Below are 14,288 nucleotides of genomic sequence, written 5' to 3' on the forward strand. Positions count from 1 at the left end.
AAACGGTTGAATATAAGCAGTTTTGTAAAGTGCATCCTAATATTTGCAGCATCTGTCTTCGTCATCACTCACTCCACTATCTGAATCCCCTGTTCAGTTTGCCAGAGTGTACAGGGCACTGCCATCCCAGTTCACTGAGATGCTGCCTTTTTTGAATGTGCTGTTCTCATTGGATATTCCCTTGCAAGCTATGGCATGATGTTGCTCTGTGTTGGCATGACTTTGCATAGGCAAGACTTTGCTTTACATTCATAGGATTTTGCACTGCATTAGGACCCTTGGCGATTTCCTTCACTTACCCTGCTCGTGTGGACCCCCCAGTCTCTGGGTATAGCCACTTACCAGATAACTTTTCTTTCTTTTTTTTTTTTTTTGAATTTTATTTTATTCATTTCTTTTTTATACAGCATGTTCTTATTAGTTATCTATTTTATACATATTAGTGTATATATGTCAATCGCAATCTCCCAATTCATCCCACCATCACCAACCGTGCCAGCACCCCGCTTTCCCCCCTTGGTGTCCATACGTTTGTTCTCTACATCTGGGTCTCTATTTCTGCCTTGCAAACCAGTTCATCTGTACCATTTTTCTAGATTCCACATATATGCGTTAATATACAATATTTGTTTTTCTCTTTCTGACTTGCTTCACTCTGTATGACAGTCTCTAGGTCCATCCATGTCTCTACAAATGACCCAATTTCATTACTTTTTATAGCTGAGTAATATTCCATTGCATATATGTACCACATCTTCTTTAACCATTCACCTGTCGATGGGCATTTAGATTGCTTCCATGACCTGGCTATTGTAAACACTGCTGCAATGAACAGTAGGGTGCATGTGTCATTTTGAATTATGGTTTTCTCTGGGTTTATGCCCAGTAGTGGGATTGCTGGGTCATATGGTAATTCTGTTTTTAGTTTTTTAAGGAACCTCCATACTGTTCTCCATAGTGGCTGTATCAATTTTCATTCCCACCAACAGTGCCAGAGGGTTCCCTTTACTCCACACCCTCTCCAGCATTTGTTGTTTGTAGATTTTCTGATGATGCCCATTCTAACTGGTATGAGGTGGTACCTCATTGTAGTTTTGATTTGCATTTCTCTAATAATTAGTGATGTTGAGCAGCTTTTCATGTGCCTCTTGGCCATCTATATGTCTTCTTTGGAGAAATGTCTATTTAGGTCTTCTACCCATTTTTTGATTGGGTTATTTGTTTTTTGTAACCTTGAGCTGCATATATATTTTGGAGATTAATCCTTTGCCCGTTGATTCATTTGCAAATATTTTCTCCCATTCTGAGGGTTGTCTTTTCATCTTGTCTATAGTCTCCTTTGCTGTGCAAAAGCTTTTAAGTTTCTTTAGGTCCCATTTGTTTATTTTTGTTTTTATTTCCATTATTGTAGGAGGTGGGTCAAAAAAGATCTTGCTGGGATTTATGTCAAAGAGTGTTCTTCCTATGTTTTCCTCTAAGAGTTTTTTATAGTGTCTGGTCTTACATTTAGGTCTTTAATCCATTTTGAGTTTATTTTTGTGGATGCTGTTAGGGAGTGTTCTAATTTCATCCTTTTACATGTAGCTATCCAGTTTTCCCAGCACCACTTATTGAAGAGACTGTCTTTTCTCCATTGCATATCCTTGCCTCCTTTGTCATAGATTAGTTGACCATAGGTGTGTGGGTTTGTTTCTGGGCTTTCTATCCCGTTCCACTGATCTATATTCCTGTTTTTGTGCCAGTACCATATTGTCTTGATTTCTGTAGCTTTGTAGTATTGTCTGAAGTCAGGGAGTCTTATTCCTCCAGCTCCGTTTTTTTCCCTCAAGATTGCTTTGGCTATTCGGGGTCTTCTGTGTCTCCATACAAATTTTAAGATTTTTTTTTTTTTTTTTTTTTTTTTTTGCGGTACGCGGGCCTCTCACCGTTGTGGCCTCTCCCGTTGCGGAGCACAGGCTCCGGACGCGCAGGCTCAGCGGCCATGGCTCACGGGCCGAGCCGCTCCGCGGCATGTGGGATCTTCCCGGACCGGGGCACGAACCCGTGTCCCCTGCATCGGCAGGCGGACTCCCAACCACTGCGCCACCAGGGAAGCCCCAAATTTTAAGATTTTTTGTTCTAGTTCTGTACAAAATGCCATTGGTAATTTGATAGGGATTGCATTGAATCTGTAGATTGCTTTGGGTCATAAAGTCATTTTCACAATATTGATTCTTCCAATCCAAGAACATGGTATATCTCTCCATCCGTTTGTGTCATCTTTGATTTCTTTCATCGGTGTCTTATAATTTTCTGAGTACAGATCTTTTACTTCCTTAGGTAGGTTTATTCCTAGGTATTTTATTCTTTTTGTTGCAATGGTAGATGGGATTGTTTCCTTAATTTCTCGTTCTGATCTTTCATTGTTAGTGTATAGGAATGCAAGAGATTTCTATGCATTAATTTTGTATCCTGCAACTACCAAATTCATTGATTAGCTCTAGTAGTTTTCTGGTGGCATCTTTAGCATTATCTATGTATATTACTATGTCATCTGTAAACAGTGACATTTTTACTTCTTCTTTTCCAATTTGGATTTTTTAAATTTCTTTTTCCTCTCTGATTGCCGTGGCTAGGACTTCCAAAACTATGTTGAATAATAGTGGCGACAGTGGACATCCTTGTCTTGTTCCTGATTTTAGAGGAAATGCTTTCAGTTTTTCACCATTGAGAATGATGTTTGCTGTGGGTTTGTCATATATGGCCTTTATTGTGTTGAGGTAGGTTCCCTCTATGCCCACTTTCTGGACAGTTTTTATCATAAATAGGTGTTGAATTTTGTCAAAAGCTTTTTCTGCGCCTATTGCGATGATCATATGGTTTTTATTCTTCCGTTTGTTGCTGTGGTGTATCACATTGATTGATTTGAGTATATTGAAGAATCCTTGCATCCCTGGGATAAATCCTACTTGATCACAGTGTATGATCCTTTTAATGTGTTGTTGGATTCTGTTTGCTAGTATTTTGTTGAGGATTTTTGCATCTATATTCATCAGTGATATTGGTCTGTAATATTCTTTTTCTGTAGTATTTTTGTCTGGTTTTGGTATAGGGTGATGGTGGCCTCATAGAATGTTTGGGAGTGTTCCTTCCTCTGCAATTTTTGGAAGAGTTTGAGAAGGATGGGTGTTAGCTCTTCTCTAAATGTTTGATAGAATTCATCTGTGAAGCCATCTGGTCCACGGCTTTGTTTGCTGGAAGATTTTTAATCACAGTCTCATTTTCATTACTTCTGATTGGTCTGTTCATATTTTCTTTTTCTTCCTGGTTCAGTCTTGGAAGGTTATACTTTTCTAAGAATTTGTCCATTTCTTCCTGGTTGTCCATTCTATTGGCATACAGTTGCTTGTAGTAGTCTCTCATGATGCTTTGTATTTCTGCAGTGTCTGTTGTAACTTCTCCATTTTCATTTCTAATTTTATTGATTTGAGTCCTCTCCCTCTTTTCCTTGATGAGTCTGGCTAAAGGTTTATCCATTTTGTTTATCTTCTCAAAGAACAAGCTTTTAGTTTTATTGATCTTTGCTATTGTTTTCTTTGTTTCTATTTCATTTATTTCTGCTCTGATGTTTATGATTTCTTTTCTTCTACCAACTTTGGATTTTGTTTGTTCTTCTTTCTCTAGTTCCTTTAGGTGTAAAATTAGATTGCTTTTTGAGATTTTTCTTGTTTCTTTAGGTAAGATTTTATTGCTATAAACTTCCCTCTTAGAACTGCTTTTGCTGCATCCCATAGGTTTTGAATCATTGTCTTTTCATTGTCATTTGTCTCTAAGTATTTTTTTTATTTTCTCTTTAATTTCTTCAGTGATCTCTTGGTTACTTAGTAACGTATTGTTTAGCCTCCATGTGTTTGTGTTTTTTACATTTTTTTCCCCTGTAACTGATTTCTAACCTCATGGCATTGTGGTCTGAAAAGATGCTTGATATGATTTCAGTTTTCTTAAATTTTCCGAGGCTTGATTTGTGACCAAAGATGTGATCTATCCTAGAGAATATTGTGTGTGTACTTGAGAAGAAAGTGTAATCTGCTGTTTTTGGATGGAATGTTTTATAAATATCAACTAAATCTGTCTGGTCTATTGTGTCATTTAAAGCTTTTGTTTCCTTATTAATTTTCTGTGTGGATTATTTGTCCACTGGTGTAAGTGATGTGTTAAAGTCCCCCACTATTATTGTGTTACTGTCCATTTCCTCTTTTATAGCTCTTAGCAGTTGCCTTATATATTGAGGTGCTCCTATGTTTGGTGCATATATATTTATAATTGTTATATCTTTTCTTGGATTGATCCCTTGGTCATTATGTAGTGTCCTTCTTTGTCTCTTGTAATAGTCTTTATTTTAAAGTCTATTTTTTCTGATATGAGAATTGCTACTCTAGCTTTCTTTTGGTTTCCATTTGCATGGAATATCTTTTTCCATCCCCTCACTTTCAGTCTGTATGTGTTCCTAGGTCTGAAGTGGGTCTCTTGTAGACAGCATATACATGGGTCTTGTTTTTGTATCCATTCAGCAAGCCTGTGTCTTTTGGTTGGAGCATTTAATCCATTCACGTTTAAGGTAATTATTGGTATGTATGTTCCTATTACCATTTTCTTAATTGTTTTGGGTTTGTTTTTGTAGGTCCTTTTCTTCTCTTGTGTTTCCCACTTAGAGAATTTCCTTTAGCATTTGTTGTAGAGCTGGTTTTGTGGTGCTGAATTCTCTTAGCTTTTGCTTGTCTGTAACGCTTTTGATTCCTTCATGAAATTTGAATGAGATCCTTGCCAGGTAGAGTAATATTACTTGTAGGTTCTTCCCTTTCATCACTTTAAATATATTGTGCCACTCCCTTCTGGCTTGTAGAGGTTCTGCCAAGAAATCAGCTGTTAACCTTATGGGAGTTCCTTTGTATATTATTTGTCATTGTTCCCTTGTTGGTTATAATAAGTTTTCTTTGTCTTTAATTTTTGTCAATTTGATTACTATGTGTCTCGGCATGTTTCTCCTTGGGTTTATCCTGCCTGGGACTCTCTGTGCTTCCTAGACTTGGGTGGCTTTTTTCTTTCCCATGTTAGGGAAGTTTTCAACTATAATATCTTCAAATATTTTCTCGGGTCCTTTCTCTCTCTCTTCTCCTTCTGTGACCCCTATAATGCAAATGTTGGTGCATTTAATGTTGTCCCAGAGGTCTCTTAGGCTTTCTTCATTTCTTTTCATTATTTTTTCTTTATTCTGTTCCATGGCAGTGATTTCCATCATTCTGTCGACCCAGTCACTTATCCATTCATCTGCCTCAGTTATTCTACTACTGATTCCTTCCAGTGTTTTTTTCATTTCAGTTATTGTATTGTTCATCTCTGTTTGTTTGTTCTTTATTTCTTCTAGGTCTTTGTTAAACATTTCTTGCATCTTCTCGATCTATGCCTCCATTCTTTTTCCGAGGTCCTGGATCATCTTCACTATCATTATTCTGAAATATTTTTCTGGAAGGTTGCCTATCTCCACTTCATTTAGTTGCTTTTCTGGGGTTTTATCTTGTTCCTTCATCTGGTACATAGCCCTCTGCCTTTTCATCTTGTCTATCTTTCTGTGAATGTGGTTTTTGTTCCACAGGCTGCAGGATTGTAGTTCTTCTTGCTTCTGCTGTCTTCCCTCTGGTGGATGAGGCTATCTAAGAGGCTTGTGCACGCTTCCTGATAGGAGGGACTGGTGGTGGGTAGAGCTGGGTGTTGCTCTGGTGGGCAGAGCTCAGTAAAACTTTAATCCACTTGTCTGCTGATGGGTGGGGCTGAGTTCCCTCCCTGTTGGTTGTTTGGGCTGAGGTGGCCCAGCACTGGAGCCTACAGGCTCTTTGGTGGGGCTAATGGTGGACTCCAGGGCATACTTCCCAGAACTTCTGCTGCCAGTGTCCTTGTCCCCACAGTGAACAACAGCTGCCCCACCACCTCTGCTGGAGACCTTCCAACACTAGCAGGTAGGTCTGTTTCAGTCTCCTCTGGGGTCACTGCTCCTTCCCCCTGGGTCCTGGTATGCACACTACTTTTTGTGTGCCCTCCAAGAGTGAGGTCTCTTTCTCCCCCAGTCCTGTCGAAGTCCTGCAATCAAATCCCACTAGCCTTCAAAGTCTGATTCTCTGGGAATTCCTCCTCCCGTTGCCAGACCTCCAGGTTGGGAAGCCTGACATGGGGCTCAGAACCTTCACTCCAGTGGATGGACTTCTGTGGTATAATTGTTCTCCAGTTTGTGAGTCACCCACCCAGCGGTTATGGGATTTGATTTTATTGTGATTGCACCCTCCTACCGTCTCATTGTGGCTTCTCCTTTGTCTTTGGATGTGAGGTATCTTCTTTGATGAGTTCCAGTGTCTTCCTGTCGATGATTGTTCAGCAATTAGTTGTGATTACGGTGCTCTCGCAAGAGGGAGTGAGTGCATGTCCTTCTACTCTGCCATCTTGAACCAATTCCTACCAGATTACTTTTCAAGAGATCTTTAAAAATTTCTTACACCATCCTCCCTCATTTATGATTATGGTGTCCTACTTCCAGGAGAAGAGAGTTAAATTTCTTTGTGTCCCTTTTTCTTTTAACCCCCAGGTGATCTTGCTACAAATAATTGAGGGTATGCCTTACCCCACCCCTGAACTATGAGAGGTTTTGTTGTTACTTAATTATAAGGCAACTTATTCTTTTCCTAGAATAATTTTGAGTGAAAGGCTTCATCTCTTGTATTTGAGCACACCTATCACCTGTATATAAACTCATCAGTTGGGGCTGCAGGTGGATGTCTGTTCTTGCTTAATTACACATTTGTATACGAATACTTGACTACTTCATGGTAAGAAAAGAGAGCTCCTCACACTCTACACAGGACACAGGGAAGAAGTTCAGGGTAAGTCAGAGTTTCTCAGCTCTGGCTGCTTGTTGCTGTCACCTGGAGAGCTTTGAAAAATACTGATGCCCAGTGCATCATCCAGGGATAATGATTGATTGGTCTGGGACATCAAGACCTTTCAATGCTCTCCAGGTAATCCCATGCAGCAGATCCCAACCTGAAGCCACTCCCTCCGAGACACCCTCCAGGTGTCACGTTGCTATGACACTTGTCCCATGTTCCAGGTCTCCAGTTGGTGGGAACCTCCTCATGTGACATCATTCTTCCACTGCAGCACCCCTCAAATTTCCAAATGCTCCAGTACCAACTCCTGAGGTCTGGGGTGGAACCCAGAAATGTGCATTGATCATGCATGAAGGATTCTCAAGACTGTGAGCAGCCCTTGATGGATTTATCCAGAAGATGGATATGGAGCCAGGCACACAGCCTTGCCTGTCAGGGAGAGCCCATTCTGGTTTGAACACGCCAGGACTCTCAAGGGGGGTGGGGGGGTTGGTTGTGTAGGTGATGGGGCACTTGTGGTTTTCCTACCTCTTTCATGATTTGAAAAGACTGGGCCCCATCAGAGCACCATGCTCTCTGAGCTCTTTATCCTTCTAAAGTGAAAAAAAATGTGATCCTGCTTGTTAGACTAGAAAGCAGAGGAATTCACCTGAGGCGTAAAAACCCCTTTGGGAGCGCAGTTGATGGCCACTTCTCATGGATGAAGGGATCCACGCTGAGTCTGTGCAGTGTAATCCCTCACAGACCCCCAGTGAAGGCCCTTCCTCCAGCACAGGCCATGGTCAGACCCAAGGGGAGGAGAGAGGGAGGCATGTGATCCAGATGGCACCTGGCATCTTCACCACATGTGGCATTCAGAGGAAAGGCCATGGTCCCCTCTCTCTACCCTGAGGTCCCAGTGTTAACTCCAGCTGGGCTACTATACCTGTGGTCTTTGCTTTATTAAAGTTTTGCAGAGTGCTCTCAGAACCCCATAAATCATGGGTTGTGAGCATGTGTGCTGGGAGACCCCAGATGGAGAGAGTGCACATGTGGACCAGGCTCTCTGGCTGGGAGGAGACCAACTTAATGGAGAGACGGTTCCAAGGGCTCCCCGGAAAACAAGCAAGGGCCGAGAGGCTATCAAGCAGGATGGGGGAGTGGTGCTGGATACCTGGCAGGTTCCCTGTCAAACACTTTAAAGGAGCCCAAAGAGGAATGGGAAGAAGAGCAGGAGACAGAACACATAGTAAAGTCTTAGAAGGCCACTCACTGGGAATGCAGGATGGTCTGCTGAACTAAATACATTAGTTTGGTTTTAGCACACCCACATCTGCAAATGCTGGAAATGCCAAGAACAAGAGATTGGGTGTCTAAATTAAAACTGTTAGCCCCAATATTAGTCCATGAGTCCATTATGCAAGAAAGGTTGCACTTCTTCATTTTCTCTAACTTTACTTAATTCTGACCCCTAACCCTCCAGGCTTGTGGAAATTCAGCCCCATCATTACTGGGCTCCTCTCCACACCCAGGGCTGGACAGAGGCCCGGGAGCCTCACGTGGCACAAAGTGCCAAGGGGATCCCTGTGGCCATCAGGTTCAGTCCCTCCTGGGTGCCAGCAAGCCACCCTGCTCACTGGAGAATTTCAAAACCCAGATGGTTCTCTGCTTGGAACAGGCATGAGAGGGTGGGAGGTGAAATGCAACCAGCATAAACTAATATTTCAACAATTGTGTCTTAGCTCAGGCTGCTGTAACAAAATACCACAGGCTGGGTGGCTTAAACAACAAGACATTTATTTCTCACAGTTCTGGAGGCTGAGAAGTTTGAGGTCAAGGTGCTGGCATATTTGGTTCTTGATGAGGGACAACTTCCTGGCTTTCAGATGGCTGACTTGTCATGTGTCCTCATGTGGTGGAGGGATAGAACTCTGATCTATCTTCTTCTTATAAGGACACTAATCTCATCATGGGGGCCCCACCCTCATGACCTCATTTAAACCCAATTACCTCCCAAAGGACCTACCTTCAAATGCCATCCCACTGGGGGTTAGGGCTTCAACATGTAAATGTTGGGGAGACACAAACATGCAGTCCCTAACATCTTGAAACAGTTTTCCATCAGGCAGCTGGTATGCAGCCAAGCCCTCTTATCCTACAATTATTTCAAGCACATAGGAATGACATGCAGGGGCCTGACCCAAGGGTGCTATGATGTGAGGCCATTGTCAAAGCCCCTCAGCCCGGGTTAGGCCCCTAGCTCAGCTGTCCCCAGCTCACCTCTCCCTGTCTCTGGCAGTGCTCATCGACCTGTGGGAAGGGCCTGCAGTCCCGTGTGGTGCAGTGCATGCACAAGATCACCGGGCGCCATGGCAATGAGTGCCCTACCCTCTCCAAGCCGGCAGCCTACAAACAGTGCCACCAAGAAGTCTGCAATGACAAGATCAACGTGAACACCATCACTTCCCCTCGCCTTGGTGAGTGCCTCTGATGGCCCCCAGCTCCTGGGGCTGCTGCATGCCCTGGCCAGCAAGTCCCCACTGGCAGTGGGAGTTCTATAAGCCAGAAAGCCCCCCTCCTTGGGGCTTATTTGAATTCTGGAAAGGCTAACGTGTCAGTTTTGTAGAGGATCTGAGGTTTCAGAGATGGAATTTCATCCTTGTCATGAAAAAAGATGTTTGTTTACTGTGGTCTCAAACACTTGAGCCCCTCTGCCAACAAATGAGGAACATGGGAGAATGTTCCTCAAGTGTTTTGGGATTCCTGTGCATGAAGGAGGCAAAGGGAGGTGCATCCTTCAGGAAATGAAGGATCTGGGGGTGTCATTCATGAAATCTTGGTGATGTGTGCATGGAATGTTCCTCAAGCTAATGCTTGAGAAGAAAACAGAGGTGTTGGCAGGTTGGAGTCTTTAATTCGGCAGGGAGCTTTTGTGTGAGCAGCTTGGATCCAAGTGTTCCAAACCCAGCCCTTTACTAGGCCACATCCCCGGCCCGTGGTGGCACAAAAAGAAGAATATCTAGCACTGATCTAATGATTCTATTGAAAAGAGTTTCTGCTTTTCCAGTTAGAAATTCCTAGGGAACTTTTTCCCCACCCAGTGCCCCTTTCCCTAATGCTAGAATGCCACCAACATGAAGGGGATTTCCAAGCAGCTTCACTGGGGGGGGTCTTTGAGCTTGCAGAGGTGTACACCAGGCTTTTGCATGCCCTCAGGCTGGACTATCTCTCTGCACTACCAAGATCCTGAAGGAGATTCAGGCCACCTGCTTGTGCTGTGACCTTTTGTGGGCCCTTTGACATCTACTGCCCTGTGCCATTCTGTTTTATCAAAGCCAACAGATAACGTCCTCCGCCATAAAATAACAGTACACACCACTTACCTCAGAAGCCGGGGTGGGGGGGGCAGTGCCCTCGCCTTAAGGAGGCAGCCAGACCACTGAACTCTGCCAAGTGGTCAGGTTGGACCCAGAGTGTGTCCCTTGCAAAAGAAAGCCACATCCACAATGGCCCTGGCAGGGGCATGGTTTCCCCAGTCTGTGCAAAGCTCCAGTGTACACATGGGTAAGGGCAGCCCCAGACTATGTCAGACTGCAGGCCATCTGTGTGCGCATGATGACGTCCCCAGGCCACCCATAACCTCTGGGCTTTCTCTCTCCACTGTCCCCTTAGCTGCTCTGACCTACAAATGCACACGGGACCAGTGGACAGTGTATTGCAGGGTCATCCGAGAAAAGAACCTCTGCCAGGACATGCGGTGGTACCAGCGCTGCTGCCAGACATGCAGGGACTTCTATGCGAACAAGATGCGCCAGCCACTGCCGCCACCAAGTTCATGACAGGCGGCCAGTGGTCCCGCGATGCTCCGACATGAGGTCTGAGTCCTGACGACATGGCTAGTTGAAAGCCCACCCACCCGAGAGCACACCAGTCCTACGGCTGGGACCCCCAAAGCACACCACGGCTCACCCAGGAGGCTGTCCCAAGAACCCAATTGCTTAGAACCTGAGAGTGGACTTGACGTTTGCTTAGTGCTTTTATACTTAATATATTGTTAACAGCCACTGGATGGCTTTCTACGGTAAGGAAAAGATAGGCATGAGTCACAAAATAATTGTAATTTCTAAGGTTCCACGTACCTCAAAGGGAACACCTCTGACAGAAATCGTCAAGAGAAACGTCACAGGCGCCCCTGTCTTGGCTTTCCTCTGACGTTTGAATTCCCAGTGCTTGATGTATCGGGGGAGGGGGAGGATATCCAAAAACGGAGACGTTTTACTTTAAAGCAGGCTTTATTCTGAAAGCCCGTGACACCCTGGATGGAAGGAGGCTTCTCTGGAGAGGCCGGGCTGCTGGAGCCCCCTTGACACCACAAGGACAGCACTTGGCCCCTCCACCCTGTCAGGGAACGTGCTCTCTAGATCACGGCTTTTCCTTGGAGGTCTTGTCCCTGAGAGTCTGAGTCTGTGTGAACTAAAAAGGACGCTAGGGCTGTGTAGTTCTGCATACCACCTACGTGGGGGAGAATATTCCAGAAGGGCTTGGGTTTGGGGCGTATTTAGTTTTCAGATCTCTGTTGTCCCCCACACAGGGAAACAGAAGAGCCTCTCTTCAAGGTGCTGTGAGAGGAGGCACGTGCTAAGTTTGGCCTTGGGATTGCTTCCTGGCATAGAGGTGAGCTCAGGGCAGCTTTGGGAGGGGTGGAGGGGCTCCCCCTCTGCTTCTGGGGACCTCTGCTCTAGCCAGTACTTCATAAAGCTTTGCACCTTAGAGATGGCTTCCCATTGACCTTGGCCATCTATCTGAAGTTGATTCTTAGAACCTCTGAAGACTCAGGCTCAGGCCTGGCGCTTCACCCTGGCACGGGGCAGGTTTCCTCCAGGGCTGCTCAGCCTAGTGCCAGGATGGGTGGAGGAGTGGCCCCTGGCCAGGATGGCCACATACCCACCCAGCCTTCCCGTGGCCCAGACCTTGCAATGTTCATCATTGTCATGCTGTCATTGTTGACTCGTCTTAGTGGGGCAAGAATGACACTCAGAAAATCTGGAAGAAGGTATTTGCCTCCTACAGACACCTCACCCCTCAAAACAGAACTGTGCCCTCTCTGGAGCCCAGGGAGATGAAAAGAGTGTCCTCTGTGAAAACACAGAAGATGGTAGGACCCTGCCCGCCCGGGAGTTGGGAGGAGGGGACCCGACATGCTGGGAGGTCTGGTCTGCTGACCAACTCAGTGGGCCTTTGATGGGTGCTTATATTCAAGGACTTTATCATGAGAAACCCACCCTCTCCTCCCTTATTTCAGAGGGGATCTTACTTAGGCTAATCTCCATGGGATCATCTCCAAGTGCTTCTTGATTTACTGGTGCTGTGTTTATGTATCTGTGTTTGAGTTTTTGATGTCACAACTTTAGAGTCAGCTTAAATCAGAAAGAGAAAGAAACACTCTGCCACCCCAAGCCCGTCTTACGGGCTGTGTTTTGGTTTGTGATCTTTTTACTGCCCCAGAGGCAGAGAAGTGATAGGGATGGCAGGGAATCTATTCAGTTCCACTAGAATCTGTGAGTAGTGTTGAGAAAACTCCTTAGATGTTCTGTGGAAAGACCCCAGAGGGTACCAGGCTGCAGCAGCCCACCTGCAAGGTAACCTCCAGCGGCTGCCCAGGGCCTGTGCAGAACGCTGTCCTCCCTGCTCTGGCTTGGCTGTGAGCAGACTCCCCAGGCCCCTCAAAGTCTTGGGGAGCTAGGGCTCAGTTTTCCCCCAGCCCCAAGTGGGCTGTACTTTACCACAGATGAACAGAAAGCTCTCGGCCTCGGGGGCTAAGGGGCAGAGTCGGGGCAGCAAGCTAAGGAAGCCGGGGCAGCCTTGCTTACTGTCTGCATGGGAACCACGGGCCCACCTGAGCTGGGCAAGCATGTGCACATGCCCAGAGGTGAGCCCTTTGCCTGGTGCCTCTGAATCTCCCCACTGGCCACCTTGACGGTATCAACTGGACGCCCCTGGCAAGGGCCCCACACCCTCAGAATGCAAATGACTGATTCAGTTATTGTTCAACATCCCTTTGGTTCCCCAAAGTTAGGGTCTTTCTGAGCTCTTTTAGCTCATGCTGGCACTGTCACTCTGAAATTCACCAGCCCGCCTTCTGTTCCCGGCACAAGCAATGATCAATGTCAGGCAAGCCATCATAGCACTCTTGCTCCACTTTGTACAGAAGACAATGAAACCCTGTCATTACAACAGTGATGTTTCTTTATGGTTAACAATACCCTGTACTGTCACTCAAGTACTGTACCTTTTCGGTTGCACAAATGTGTTACTAGCTACAGAGTCTCACAATCTTATGGTGCTATTTTCATTGGTGCAAATGAAACCCTCTCAGTTGACCATGGCTTGATATTATCAGAACACAGGGAAATGGCAGTAATGGCAGTAATATCATTGCTTTGTTCTCTTTTCTTCATTTCAGAGTCAAATGTATATATTTTCCATTAGCTAACTTACATTACGTACTGTACCCATGGTATTTTTGTTTTACTTTTTGGTGCTGGTTTGAAAGAAAAGAAAAAAAAAAGAACAGAAGACAAACATTGGACACCACTGTAAATGAAAAATTAAGCATTTCATTGGAAGTGAGTTGAATATGTTTAATAAAATGTTCTTCCATAACAATTTTAAGCTGTCTGTGAAGTAAAAGACAAAAACCAGTCCTCGAGGGCTGACAGAGGGAGGCTGTGTCCTTTGCTTCTGCAGTGGTCACACCACTTGCCTGGGACTTGGCTGCAAGAACTGCAGCCTGCCGACCACAGCTGTGGACAGTGTCAAAGGTCACTGGTAAATGCAGTTCTGGCGGGTGGCTACATCTCCCCAAGTGAGTGCTAACAAATCATTCAGTCCTGGGCCTCATCCCTGTGTGGTTGCAAAACCCTGGGTGGGGACATGAAAGTGTGACAGCTGTACAGTGAGTCTGTGAGTCTGATACAGAGCAGCTACCTCACTGGTGGAGCTGCCCAGGCTCCATGGGGGTGCAGTGACCCCTCTGCAGGGGACCCCTATCATGCCAGAATGGGTACCTGCTCTCTACAACCTTGCCTCTTCAAGCTTTAGCCCCCACCCCAATCCTGCTGGCAGCCCAACAGCTTCCCCACTCCTGCAGGTGTGAGCCAGACCTGGCCCTTCCTACCTCCCAGTCTGGGGACACAGCAAGGGCACCACACCATCATAATGGGGACCACTGCAGCCATTTGGACCCCATCTGGACCTGACATGGAGCAGGGATGTCACAGCTCCTGCTCTTGGAGGGGGTTGTCTCCTCCCGGTGTCAAGGGGAAAGAGCTCCCCACCCAAGAACTTGGAGGTTCATTAGACAGAGTGCCTCTTTTTAATGTTGGAACAACACCC

At 45.4% G+C, this 14,288-nt stretch overlaps 1 protein-coding gene across 4 annotated transcripts in view; it reads left to right on the plus strand.

Annotated features, from left to right (window-relative positions):
* Positions 1-11,810, plus strand: part of ADAMTS17 (ADAM metallopeptidase with thrombospondin type 1 motif 17) — a 351,667-nt gene extending 339,857 nt beyond the window's left edge. For 3 of the 4 annotated variants that reach the window (XM_082617115.1, XM_082617117.1, XM_082617118.1), the window contains 2 exons: positions 9,193-9,370; positions 10,566-11,810. In XM_082617115.1, the coding sequence (XP_082473241.1) occupies positions 9,193-9,370; positions 10,566-10,732 (345 nt within the window). In that variant the 3' untranslated portion in view covers positions 10,733-11,810. The remainder of the gene's footprint in view (positions 1-9,192; positions 9,371-10,565) is intronic. The other variant, XM_082617116.1, reaches the window with a different exon arrangement.
* Positions 11,811-14,288: the final 2,478 nt, after the last annotated feature.

The sequence above is a fragment of the Mesoplodon mirus genome, assembly GCF_964341445.2.
Source record: "Mesoplodon mirus genome assembly, chromosome: 4".
Lineage (NCBI taxonomy): Eukaryota > Metazoa > Chordata > Mammalia > Artiodactyla > Ziphiidae > Mesoplodon > Mesoplodon mirus.